This window comes from Triticum aestivum, chromosome 7D (genome assembly GCF_018294505.1).
Source record: "Triticum aestivum cultivar Chinese Spring chromosome 7D, IWGSC CS RefSeq v2.1, whole genome shotgun sequence".
Classification (NCBI taxonomy): domain Eukaryota; kingdom Viridiplantae; phylum Streptophyta; class Magnoliopsida; order Poales; family Poaceae; genus Triticum; species Triticum aestivum.
Genome location: NC_057814.1, coordinates 30,215,858 through 30,229,219, shown reverse-complemented (window position 1 = coordinate 30,229,219; position 13,362 = coordinate 30,215,858). Strand labels below are relative to the sequence as shown.

Here is a 13,362-nt window from a genome sequence, read left to right as displayed (position 1 = left end):
GCGTCCGGACGCGATGCAGAGCACCGGAACTCCGGAAGCATGCCGGCCTCCGAGTGCCACTGAAAGTGACCCCGCCACCATGCCCTGCTGCCCATGGGAGCGGCTCGGGCGAGAAGGGTGTTTTTTTCTTCTCCGATTGTTTTGTTCTTGTGTGAGAGAACTGTTCTTTCACGTTTTTTATACATTTTACTCGGCATTCTCTTCATTTTCTAACTTCTCGACAAAAGGAACTCGGCAAAAAAGTTGGCAGTATGAAAATTTGTTTATTCTAGTAGTGATTATGTAGCACTTTTATTTGTTGCAGGGTATATTTGTAGCACTTGTGTATTCAAAATTTCCAATTGCTTAACCATTGTTCCTCGTGAACTATATATTTGATAATCCAAGGACAAATTGTAATCCTTAATCACTGCGTACAGCTCAACAGCCAACAACCCGAACTAACATATCATGCATGGACTTTGCAGCCGCCCATCTCCTAATATGCCCACAGCTAACGACAGATCTCTACAAATTTGTGGCACAACTTGGCAATTAATACCAGATCCGTGACTTTATGCGAGCTGGACGCCTGGACGGCTATGGGCGCGCAGATTCCCCTGTTATCTTAAGGTAGGGTGATTGGGTATGGAGTTGGCCATCATTGGCAACTAATCCTATCACCAAAACAATTAGTTCCAGACAAGCTGTAATATATGGCTAATGGCCTACGTCCACGGTTCGACGCTCTGGACGCGAATAAACCCTCGTGTCCTTTGCCTTCTTTCTGGTGTAACATCTCCGCATAATGAGCCAATAATTGAGAGCTTTGCCTGTCTTTTATATTGGCTGTACCTAACGAACACTTTACATGTGGGGCGCATATGCGTCCATCCCGCATGCAGTATTATTATTTTTGCTAACCACAAGGAGTCGAGCAACCCAACGGACAGGACTCCGCCACATCATTGTAGAGAGGAGCATATTTGATGGGTTAGATGGCAAGAAACGGAGATAAGTTAATCTCAATAACCTGGCCGGTCTGTTTATGATTATCATCCCAAGTTATCATTTCGAAGTCCACACCCGAGCTCCACCCACCCACACCTCGACACAGCTCACAACATCAGCTGCCCGAAAGACTGGCCGGTGGCGGGGAGACTGCCGCAGTGGGTCTGTTCTTTGCCAGACAGTGCCTTCATCCCGGCGCCAGGCCGGCCGGAAGCGAGAAGACATGGAGGAGGCGCCCGTGACGGCAGCCACGGGGGTCTTGGGGCCCGTCGTAGAGAAGCTGGCTGCTCTGCTTGGCAGTGAGTACAAGCTTCGGCGCCAGACTCGACGCGACATCAACTTCATCAGATCCTATGGGCAATATGGGAGAGCGAGGATCTTGATGTGGCAACCAAGGAGTTGAAGATGGAAGTGTTGTATCTCGCTGATGATATGGACGATGCCATCGACGACTTCATCCACAGCATGGAGAGTTGGAAGAAGGCTAATGGGTGCTCCCGCTCCATAGAGGCCAACACCCAGACAAGCCCTTTCCAAGATCTGAAGAAAAGAGCCATTGATGTGTCTGAGCAGTTCCACAACAAGTGGAAGACCAAAGCTACGTGCAGTTTATTTTCAAGGAAAAATTCCGTCTCAGGCACCAGCAAGCCGAAGCCCCGGGCTCCCTTTGTCCTCGCCGATAAGTCACAACTTGTTGGTATGGACGTGCCAAGGGATAGGCTCATCAAACACCTGGTAGGAGGAGAGGAGAGCACACATATCAAAATGGCATCCATTGTTGGAATGGCCGGCATGGGGAAAACAACCCTTGCCCGCCTTGTGTACGAGGCGATTGAAAACAAGTTCCAGGCCTGGGCTTTTGTGTCAGTCAATCCAGGAGGTAACATCAAGGATGTTCTCACAAGTATTCTCCAACAAGTGGGAGCTGTACTGCCCTCTCGCGCCCGTACAGAGAAGTGCCTCATCAACACCATATCAGAGTTCCTCAAGGAGAAAAGATGAGCAAAGTTTATAGCTTGAAGTTGAAGTTGCTTTTACGTGCACGTGTTGTGTGCATTTTCATTTTTGTGCTAAATAACAACACTGAAAGATATATGCAAGTGTTTTGCTGTTGCTCCTCCAAAATCTAACTAAACCTCATGTTTCCTCATATTGCTGAACAATTTTAGCACTAAAAAAAGGTAAATATAAGACTATTTATGGTGTGTGTTCTATAATGTTGAAGTTAAAATTTTTACTTAACTAAAATTGTAAACATGGTAATATCTCCACTGCTGCCTGGCCAATTAGTAAAATTTAATGAAATTATAATTAAACTAGTCAGCAACCCGTGCGGATGCACGGGCTAGTTTGATATTCAATAACATTTTTATTTTAAATGTTTTATGACTTTATTGCCAAGTGAGAATATAATTTATAGTTACCTTTTCAAAAAGATGTAATTGTTTTCTCATTGATATTCGAACAACAACAAAAGAAGTAAAATTCATGTCCACGTGTTTTTGCTTTATAGCTTAAAGGAATGAAAATTGTGACAGTATATGCACATGTGCTCTGCCCGGCCAGCGTTACCTTGAAGTGATACATTCTGGAGTGAACCATATACAAACCAACTTAACTAATTAACACAAATTTGATATGGGCAAGTGTAAGTTCCTTTTTTTAACTTAACTTCCTTGTCCAAGTTAATTGAGTTGGGAAACTATTTTGCCTGGTATAGATGGTATAGGAGTTTTTTGCCTGATATGTTTTCACTGATTTTTATGCCAAGGACCAGGTTCGAATTTAAGCGCACAAAATTTCAAGAACCATTGAACTTTGTAGTATTTGGTGACATGTATAAGATGAAACCCTTGATCACATGAAAAGGATTACACCACGTAGTCTAATCTATGTTATAAGAATTTAAAGTACAACACATTTCCCAACTGGATGTATCATTCGACACAGTAATAAGAAAATATGATTGACAATCGACGTGCTAGCTTCCTGTCCATTGTTTTATATCAGTTAGTTTTTTACAATAATATCTATTCAGGCCAGATAAGACAAAAGCTGATCACCACGTACATGTAACCTGCTGCAATGATCGATTTCTTCGGACCAAGTAAATAAATATGTTGTCAGTTTGTCCTCAGCAGCAAATTGAGTTTTTCTTTGCAGCAGACAAAGTGATCTACAATCATAAAAAAGCCGCCAAGTAAATCTATTTTTGTTACCAGTTTTGCCATCGGCAGCAAATGGAGCTTGCAGCAGACAAAGTCGTATGAGATCTGAAAAATAGAACCAATTATCTATTGCTGAACATAACTTTAATTTGGATTGCTTACAGACAAAAAAAATTGAGAACTGAAAAACAGAAGGAAAATCACATTATTTTTTAATAAGGAATAAATCATTTATAGATCAACATAAATTGTAGTCCTTCTATTAAAGTCTGCTAGTAAAGTGGCAGAGAATGGATCATCTATGACACTTAAACCATCATGCTTGGCTACCAATTGTTTTCTCAAAAAGGTTAGGACCATAATCTATAGAGGCGTGAATCATTAGTTTGAAATAAGAGAGAGGATGCCTAGATACACGAAAGTAGCATCTAATAAGGCTTTCTACTATGCTTGATATCAATGGATCGTGTAAAAAACAGTGTATATATATGAATCACGCTAAGCTTGTGGCTAGTTGGTCTTATATATCATGCTTGCTGGAAAAGTAGTAGAAGAGGGAAAATATGGTGATGGATTCAACAAACTCTGTGTACCTACATACTTTAACAGAAGTATGATCAGCTTCGCACCAATATTATCAGCGGGATGACATAGTGGCCATTTTATAATGTATGATAATATGTGTATCGACTGAAACAGTGGGTTTTGTCAGGCAACAATTTATCTGACATCTCAGGAACCATCTGATATTTTCTGCCAAGGCCACTGTGATCTCTAACGGGACTCATATCTGTTCACTCTGTGGTTACCAACATAGTACATCTGTATAACACCACAGAACATGAACTTGGCATCTACGGCACACCAAACAAAAACTGTATTGAGATGAAGATATATGCAGATATCTGATATCCTTATGTGGAGCATCATCAAAGTTGTAATATACCTGTTGTGAACTGCAGTAATAATTTTTTTGGTAATAACCTCATATATGACAGAGAAGTCTTGAGTATGGCACGTGGAAATTATACTCCATGGTATATTAAATGATGGCAAGCATTTCTTTCACCAATTTTCTGCAGATAAAAACACGTAAAGGATGGGTGAAGGGCAAATAATGTTGTAAGGACTCATATGGAATTGCAGAGAAACCATAAGACATATATGCACTACCAGAAAACAGACTTTTCCCCACGGCTAAGAACCGACAGGAAATTGCCAAATCCCGTCAGGAAAATATTTCCTGACGGTTACCCGACAGGAAAATTCCGCCAGGAATAAAACGACAGGGAAATCTTTTAATGCCTGACGGTCAGCCGACAGGAATTATTTTCCTGACGGTTATTCCTGTCGGCTACCCTCAGGAAAATCTCAACGCCGTCAGGTTTAAAAGTCCGAGTTATTATGACGGCCAGCCTACAGGAAAAATGGCATGCAGGAAAATGAATTATGTTGGGCATGTAATTTTCTTTCTTTAGGATCAATGTTGAGCATGTAACTGACAAATGCATATCCTTCTATAATTATAAATTTATTAGCACATATCAATGGTCCATGTATGATCCCATTAAACCAAAATCCACATCATATCTTCGTACAAGCATCCAAAATCAGTATATACATAGCACCTATCCATCCATTAATCCATGCATAATTGAACATCTGGTAGTTGACATCTGAAAATTTTAACTATTGTTGTGTTATTTGCTCAACAGCAGTAACATGACAGTTGTAAGTATACATGCCACCACTCAGAATACTCATCCATCACATTGCACAAAGCAATGCAATGATAACAAAAGACTCATGTTTCTAAGTCCACTGGTTCATGATCTGGATCATCACCTACATTTCACAAGTTTCTAAGTCACCTTAGGCTACCACCATGTTCTCACCATCATTGTTGCCTCCAGTGTTGCCATTGCCAACGTGGTCGCCCATAGCACCATCCTCCAAGCTAACAGGGGATGACTCGGTGTTCCCTGCAAAGTCATGTACACAATTAACGGGAGTAATATTGAAAAGAGAAGGAGGTGATGACCAGCATCTTTCACCAGAGTTGTTATCCTCTTAACTCTTTCAAGCTTCATCTTTTGGCATATCTATACAATTGATCCTACAGCCCTTTGAATCATACATTTTATATTTTAAAGTGGCTCCACAACATAATCTGGTCCACTTGATGATAATTTAAATACCATTACAATACTGAGCAAAACACTTCAAGGACCAGAAAAGGATGTTCATTTAGTATTTCTTTGTATATCTTAGATACGGCATATGGCAGCAACACAATCATTAGATGTTATACTACATATTGTCGCTTTATAAAAAAAAGGATTCGATTAAGCAATACTCACCGATAGCTTCATGTCCGACCTTGTGCCCACTAGGACGGCATTCCTAACAAGGTCCTGCCCTCTTTGCCCTGATGAAAAATGTGCAATCTCAAGATTCCAATCAAGGATAGATGATTTTGTGCAGAACAAGAACTAAAGATTTCTGGAAAAGAAAAGTATACTTGCAGGCGGTGGAATAACAATTTATCTATGAAGATGACCAAGAAGGCAAGAACTTAAGAGATGGCATAATCCCCTAATTTTAGATATATGGTAAATTCAGCTTCATCTAAACTAACATGATGTGTGAGATTCAATGCACAAGTGCCAAAGACCGGGAAAAAAGACATGAACTAAATCATGCTCTGAAAGATCCAGCATACTCTGCTTAACAGCTGCAGTCAACCCTTCTATCTCTAAGGTAGGCTCATAAAAAACAGATGTTTTATTTGCTACATAGTCCAGGATGTTTCTCACATCTTCATGACAGTATCCTATGAATGCCGTCGGGTTCATGTTGTGTATTCTTGAGAACCTGAGGATACTAAGAGCATCTCTTGGTGTCAAGAATCATTTTAAACACATATTCATTGTGTTGGCAAATTAAACATCCTGGTCGACCCTCTAAGTATTAATAAACAGAACAAAGAAGCTCCATGCAGATATTAAGACTGCCAGATGAAACCATATTGTGCAGTATCCACATGCCCGAACCACTTAAAAGATCGTTGTAATGCACAATGCTTTACACAAAACAACAGTAAGCATAGTTACCCTAGATTGCAATGAGTGCAAATGACAAAAATTAATGGTCTATCACTAATACATGAAAGCAAAATCATGAAATCAGTACTACCATACTGTACTTATTAGAGAGGAATAAACTGGGGCCTTTTGCCAATAGAACGTACACTCTCGACATCAAATTCATCAGCACAATGACCCCGAAGAATCTGATTTCGTTGCCACTAAATATTCGATAGAGATGAGAATGAGTGAAAGTAAATGGAAGAAGACATAATTGAAAAGCAGAAAATAAATAGGTTGCAAAACCCACAACAAATTTTTGAGCATTATTGTCCTTATATTTGAGGGCTCTGTCTGATGCATTTTTCAAAACATAATATGCCGCAACCTCGAGATTTCTGCATGTCAACAACCATTGGGCGTATCGAAATAAATAAATTTATGTGCAGTTCGGCAAGAATAAAAGGGAGCTCTCCAAAAGAACCTTTTCAGTTTTTGAATGACATCAACAAACGGGATGGCTATGTAACAATACAACAAGCAATTCATCGACTGAAAAGTGACAACAGCTAATAATTGTTTAACAAGCAAAACATTAAGACAAGCATGATATAGGTTTTGCCTTTCACTTCACTATAGCTACGGTATATGGATTCCTTCCTTCCGCACAAAGATTTCTGAAGGTGTAAAGCAACAGCTAAAACAGGCTGGCACCATTATGCAAACCGTTACTTACATCTGAAAAACAAAAGATGAGCAACTTGGTTCTTAAAATGAATGCTTACCAAAAAATAAATTGTCAAAGGAGGCAATATCTAGAAGTTGTATATCCTGAATACACTTCCTGAAAGCATGCACTTCATATCCTGAATGCACAACTAGAAAGGATACAAATTAAACGAACATGAACCTTTCCAGTTTTTCAGTGAGTTACCAATGAGATTGCTAATAGCACACCTAACGGTACCTCCTAAACTTTGAGCTAGCATAGAGAACAAAGACATTTCTTGCAACATGAAAACTGAATAAATCAATATATTGGAAAGGAAAGTAAAAGGCCATTCTCATGGAACTGACTATCATTTCACCAATGAGCAAAGAAAAAAAAATAGCCTGCTGGATCTAGATTCTTAAATAAATTATAAGCAAGTGAATCAAGAAATAAATAGCATGTATTCTTCGCTTTTGACGACCAAAGTCAAGACTTACCACAACAAATGGAGCAGTTAGTCTGGAGAAAAGGAAAGGATGATTCAGTTGCCATATGAACAACAACCCCAGAGTGGCCAATGGACCATGCGACAAGAGGAGAACAGAGCAGCAGCCGCGCTGCACGTAGACAGAAGATGTTGGTCATCTTGAAGCAAGAAACAAAGAGGCTTCTTGGAAACAAAGAGGATTGATCAAAGAGAGAGCAAAGAGAGAAAATAAAAGGAAAAAAACAGGGGAGAAGCAGAGTTACCGTGACGAGGCGAGGCGGTGTAGGTGAGGTGGGGCGGCGATGGGGGATAGGGGAAGGGAGACCGGTGGCGGTCGTGGGATGGCGGACGTGGTGACCAGCGGTGAAGGTGGGGCGGTGGAGCTGGTGCAGGTGATGTGGGGGCGGCGATGGGAATAGGAGAAAGGAGATCGGCGGCGACGAGGGGGCAACGGCAGTTGCGACAGTGGAGACGGTGGTGAAGATGGGGGCGTGGGGTGGAGACCAGCCATGGAGGTGGGGTGAGACGGCGGCGGCGGCGGCGATGAGACGCGCGATGCGATCTGGGAGGTGGCCGCTGGTTGAGGAGACGATTGGGGAATTTTTAGGTAGGGTTTCGTTTTGTGTATGCTTCCTTTGTTTTCCCTGTGGGCCACCACACACACGAAATAGGAATTCACTCGAACCTTCCCGTCCATTGCCGCCACAAGGGAGAGCGAAATTTTCGCGTGGGCAAGCAGCTGGTTTGGCGCGAACATGGGCTCTGGCGCGAACATGGGCGTGAACAAGGAATTCACTCGAACGTATTTTCCTGTGAGTTATGTTCGACCCTACAGGAAAATGCCTAATTTTCCCCGCGTCTTAATTATACCCGTCAGGATAATACATATTCATGTGAGCCTCTTCGGGCCTCACGGGAAAATGGAACACCGCGGGGAAAAGTGCGGTTTCTGGTAGTGATGGTGGAAGTCATACTGAAAACAAACATTATTTGCTACATCTGAGGATATTTTAGCACTCGTATTTCTAAGCTGGATGGATCCTTCTCAGTTACAAAAAGGCACAAAATTTTCATTTGCTTAGAAATTTTGTTCTGAAGGCAAGATAAGTATGCCAACAATATGCACTCTGTACGTTTTCTATAAATTATGTAATGAAACACCGGAAGAATGTTTTGACCAAAGGGAGCCATGAAATACCTTAATAAAGAATGCCAGCAAGTTTCTCTGAAAATATTACACGATGTAACATAGGGAACAGTTATCTGTAGTGAAGTGTTCCATACATAAGGAAACACAGCAAAATTTCATTATGACCAGAATTTTTTACTATTTAACATTCAGGGAGAAGCTAATGTCCACATGACACATCAAATACTCTGCACTATCTCACTGCCGTAGGCTATAACACATGTCGCTAATGACTGGCCTATAAAATGGAAAATGTTAGTACTTGGCTGTACGTAGCATGTATTTGGAAAACGGCATGGTACAGAGAATCTTCCCGCGCAACGGATTGCTGGCCGCCCGATCCAGAGAGGTCTTCCACAATGCAGGCTACACGCTGGGTGGACTGCCACGAAGGGGGTGGTGCATGATGCGTCGAGCATCGGACACATCGAGCGAACATTTGCATTTGAGCGTTCTCTTATGATCAATAGCAGTTATGCACAACATTTTAAAACAAACTCTTACTAAATCTGAATGTATTTTAATCTTAAATAAAATCTAAAAGTACGTCCCTATATATAACCTATGGACGTCTTCTTGATGGCTTGGTCTATCGCACGAGAAAGCACAGATGGTAAGGCGGGTAGGAGTAAGCAAACAATTAGGTTCTTCAGATCGTATACTCATACAGAAGGTTCCACTAAGCTGGAACATAGAGGAGGTAGTGGCAGATAAATTTTATAAATATAAGCATCCTTATTTCCACGCCCCATCCAAGCATGTATCTACATATGTAACTTTCCACTAAGCTGGAACATAAAGGCTGGCCAAATCTGAACGACCAATGTAGCCAAATATGAGAAAAAAAATTATAGTCGTAGAGGTACACAAATTACCTTCTATGGAGAGGAGTCTGGGAGGAAACAAACGTCAAGATCTTGGACAGAAAACTTTGCAGGGGATGGCAACCTAGCAGAGACCAGATGGGAACCGATGGGAGAGATCATGGGGACGTGACACCATAGGCTTGAGGTGAGGCATCGATTGGTGGTGAGTCATGATTGCAACATCAGATCAGGAACACGATGAAGGAGAAAAGTTCGGTTGAGGAGCGGCTGCAACTTACCTTCTCAAGGTCCAACATGCATGGATTGCATCTTAGGGCACAAATATAAAAAGATTGGAGAGGAGGAGGATCCAGGAGAGGGATGGCTTGGATGGATCGCGGCGTGGACGCATGGGACAGGCGAGGAGGATGAGGAAGAGTTGCGGCGCTAGAAGATAGAGTCTGGACTCTTGAAGATTCTGTGAATTTTTTTTTTGACGGGAGAGTAAGGTGGGACAACACGTGTGGACTCTCTTTCATCTATTTTTTTTACAGTAGACTAAGCGTGGGACAACTTGAGAGGACTCTATTTGATCTAACGGCTGCCAATACCTAATTTGGAGATCAAACGGACGATAAACCTGCTTTTCAAGGATTAACGTTGCGGCTCTAATGATGCTTCCAATTAGTAAATACAAGATTTATATGGTTTTCATCTTGAGCCGCCACCACTGATGGAAAACTGAGGTGGCCTCCTGTGAGAATCTGCTCAGAATCATCTAGCAAAGATTGAACAACTGTTAGAGCAGATTCATCTCGAGATGGCCAGATGGGATAAGGAACATACCTTCACTGGATGAATCTGCCATCTCTTATTCTTTTCTTCCTTCAGCTTCTAGGGCCTACAGGTTTGCTCTCTGCCTCTCCCGATGCTCCAGTAGGTCGGTTTTGCCACTGTTCAGAGCAAAACCAACCTTTTCAGCTAGCTAGTTTAGTTTGTGCGCTGATATCCCCATTGGGACCTGCCGTTCAGAGCATAACCACCCTTCTAGGGCCTGCCGCCTCGAACCTCCTAGGGGGCAGGGCATGGTCTTACATCTAGCTTCTATCCCTCGCTGTCATCACCAGAACACACTTAGCTGGCTAGTGCCAGTTGTAGTGCTCCTCGGCTGTCAATTATGTTGGCTGATTTTGGCAGCACCCACCACAACAATTTTAAATGCAATGTAATGATTTTCTCCACACTATTTTCTCTCCATTTGCAATCCTAGCATCTCTTCTATTCTGCTTTTGCCTCCCTACATCTTTGCGAGCAATGCGAAACCGCCCTCTCTCCATGGACTCATGCTCTGCCACACCTCCCCAAGCAACAGAGGCGCTGTCATACCCTCGGCATCTGTGTGTAGCCAACTGGTAGAACCACAACTTAGTGATCCATATCTAGAACCCGGAGCATGGTCCTCAGAGCGGCAACACGGGTGGAACCTTGGCAGCCGCCCCATCCTCCTAGTGGGCATGGTGTGTGCGTGGATGGGTGGGCAACTGCCCACATGAGATTCCCCAACACGTCACCACTAGAAAAACAAACAATAATTTCTGAACGTGACCATTACATGTGCTAACTTTCAACTTCAATTTATTTTCGTTTGGGGGAAACATAACAGAGAAATCTCTTTGGGTATATCTTAATGTAAAACTGGACCCTTCAGATAAGCGGTGCCGGTACATGGGCACTATTATCAACTTTCGCTTTGACATGGTTCTGTGTGGTATCCAGAGTCTCCACTCCCTCCAGCCTCCACTCCCTCCAGCCTCCACTTCAATTTGCCAGCTTATTTAGGTCCCACTGTCATCGGGCTCGAGAAAGAGATGAATAGTGTGACTTGAATTAAGTTCACATTGATGTTAAGAATTCATCAACTAAAATTCACGACTTCATGTTGTACTATAGTATTAAATTTGAAATTTTGAACGGACGAGGATCACTCAGTTTAGACATTAGAGTGAAACTGAGCAAGATATAATTTTTCAAAGATTTAATACAACATTAGTAATTATGCTCTACTCCCTCCATTCACATATTTAAGATGTTTTAACTTTTCTGTGAATCGAATGTATATAGACACATTTTAATGTGTATGTTCGCTCATTTCAGTTCGTATATAGTCCATATTAAAATATCCAAAACATCTTATATTTGTGAACAGATGGAATAATACTTTGTGAAGATGGTTGGCTACAAGTCAAAGAAGCTTGAGAAACAGGGACAGGCCATACGGAATATGAAAAAACCTGTCAAATTTAATAAGTCAACCAATGCCACACATATACTGTGAAAAGGGCCTTTTTTAAATCGGTGCCCTTGGTCACAATATGAACATTATGAAGCATATAAATTATGAACCGATGTAAAACATTCAGTTCAGTCAACAAATAACGAATCTATATCCTTATGTAGCATGGGAATTAAGTAAAGGTAACTAGCCCATTAAGCAAACTAATAAGATTATCTATTTGACTTGTATAGGTACATGGTCATAATTGATGATATTTGGCATGGTGGAGAATGGGAAACAATCAGAAGATCTCTTCCACTGAATACTCTGGGCAGCAGAATTGTCACAACAACTCGTATTAATGCTATAGCTGAGAAGTGGCGTGATGATTTTGATGCCTTGATCTATAAAATGGACACTGAATGGGATTATGTTCGTGAAATATGGGCCTACATAATTGGTGAGGAAGATGTTGCCGCTGGGATGGTAGCAAAGTTTGACATGGTTGCCGCAGATTTTGATTGTGACCATCCTGTTGTGCACATGTGCGGTGGTATGCCATTAGCACTAGTCTGTATGTTTTCAGCGTTGGCAAAGGAGCAAGAACAACAAGGGCTGCATGTAAAGAAGGCAAGTGATGTACAAGATAGGATTTGGGAAAAAGTAAAGCGAAATGGAATCCAGAATACTCCAGGTTTTGAACCATTGGTCGAGAGTTTGCAGCTGGGCTACATCCATCTTCCTCATCATATGCTGAAGACTTGCCTTTTGTACTGCTGTATATACCCTGAGGGTCGGGAGATTAAAAGGGGTCATTTGATGAGGAGATGGACCGCAGAAAGATTTGTCTGTAAAGAGGAGATAGCAAAAGGTTATTTTGAAGAGCTTGTTAACAGGGGATTGATTCCGTTTGTAAAGAAAAGATACAGTCAGAACTATGGCAAATACAGAGTGCACCCCGTGATGCGAAATTTCCTTAGATGCAAACTCCGAGAAGACAATTTCATTACATGCAGTTCTGATATTCCAGCGTCATATGCCTGCCGAATCCGTTTGCTCTGTATCGATGAGGATCCGATGTCAGACTCAGACTCTGTAACGGATGATGGTCCCATGTCAGAAATTGATTGGTCCCATATTCGGTCCCTTGTTGTGTTTGGAAGTGCCAGGAGAGCCCGCTTGGGACAGTTGAAATGTCTGCGTGTGTTAGATCTTCAGTTCAATGAGGGTCTTGAGAATGACGATCTGAAGGATATGTGTGGCCTATTCCGTGTGAGGCACCTGTTTGGCCTTCGTGGGAGGTTTATAAGTGAGATCCCACCAGAAATACGGGGGCTGCAGCATCTGGAGACTTTGGAAGTGAGGGGAACACGGATCACAGGCCTACCCGTTGAGATTGGAAAGCTGCAGCATTTGAAGAACCTGGACTTGAAGCAGAACGAGTATCTCAAGGAGGTGCCTAGGGTGATCCGAGACCTGCAGCATTTGGAGAATCTTTCCTTGAATACAACAGGCATCACAGAGCTACCCAGGGAGATCATCACGAGACTACCACAATTGAGGAGCCTTGACGTGAGTAGAAACCCAAAAATCACCGAGTTACCCAGTGAGATTTGGAACCTCCAGCATTTGAGGACACTGAATTTGGG

General features: G+C 42.0%; 1 protein-coding gene and 1 long non-coding RNA gene across 3 annotated transcripts in view; one reads left to right on the top strand and one right to left on the bottom strand.

The window, feature by feature from the left end:
• The first annotated feature begins 1,295 nt into the window (after window positions 1-1,295).
• LOC123170684 (disease resistance protein PIK5-NP-like) overlaps window positions 1,296-13,362 on the top strand; it is a 13,497-nt gene continuing 1,430 nt past the window's right edge. Inside the window, exons 1-2 of the mRNA XM_044588489.1 lie at window positions 1,296-1,988; window positions 11,965-13,360. Coding sequence (XP_044444424.1) covers window positions 1,396-1,988; window positions 11,965-13,360 — 1,989 coding nt within the window. The 5' untranslated portion in view covers window positions 1,296-1,395. The remainder of the gene's footprint in view (window positions 1,989-11,964; window positions 13,361-13,362) is intronic.
• LOC123163745 (uncharacterized) lies at window positions 2,978-9,885 on the bottom strand. 2 transcript variants are annotated; one of them, XR_006481979.1, is made up of 6 exons: window positions 9,738-9,885; window positions 9,508-9,637; window positions 5,519-5,586; window positions 5,054-5,140; window positions 4,105-4,234; window positions 2,978-3,263 (listed from the first exon to the last, which is right to left on the bottom strand). It is a non-coding gene; the product is annotated as an uncharacterized lncRNA (long non-coding RNA). The 2 variants fall into 2 exon arrangements; XR_006481978.1 differs by having other exon boundaries at window positions 9,508-9,885.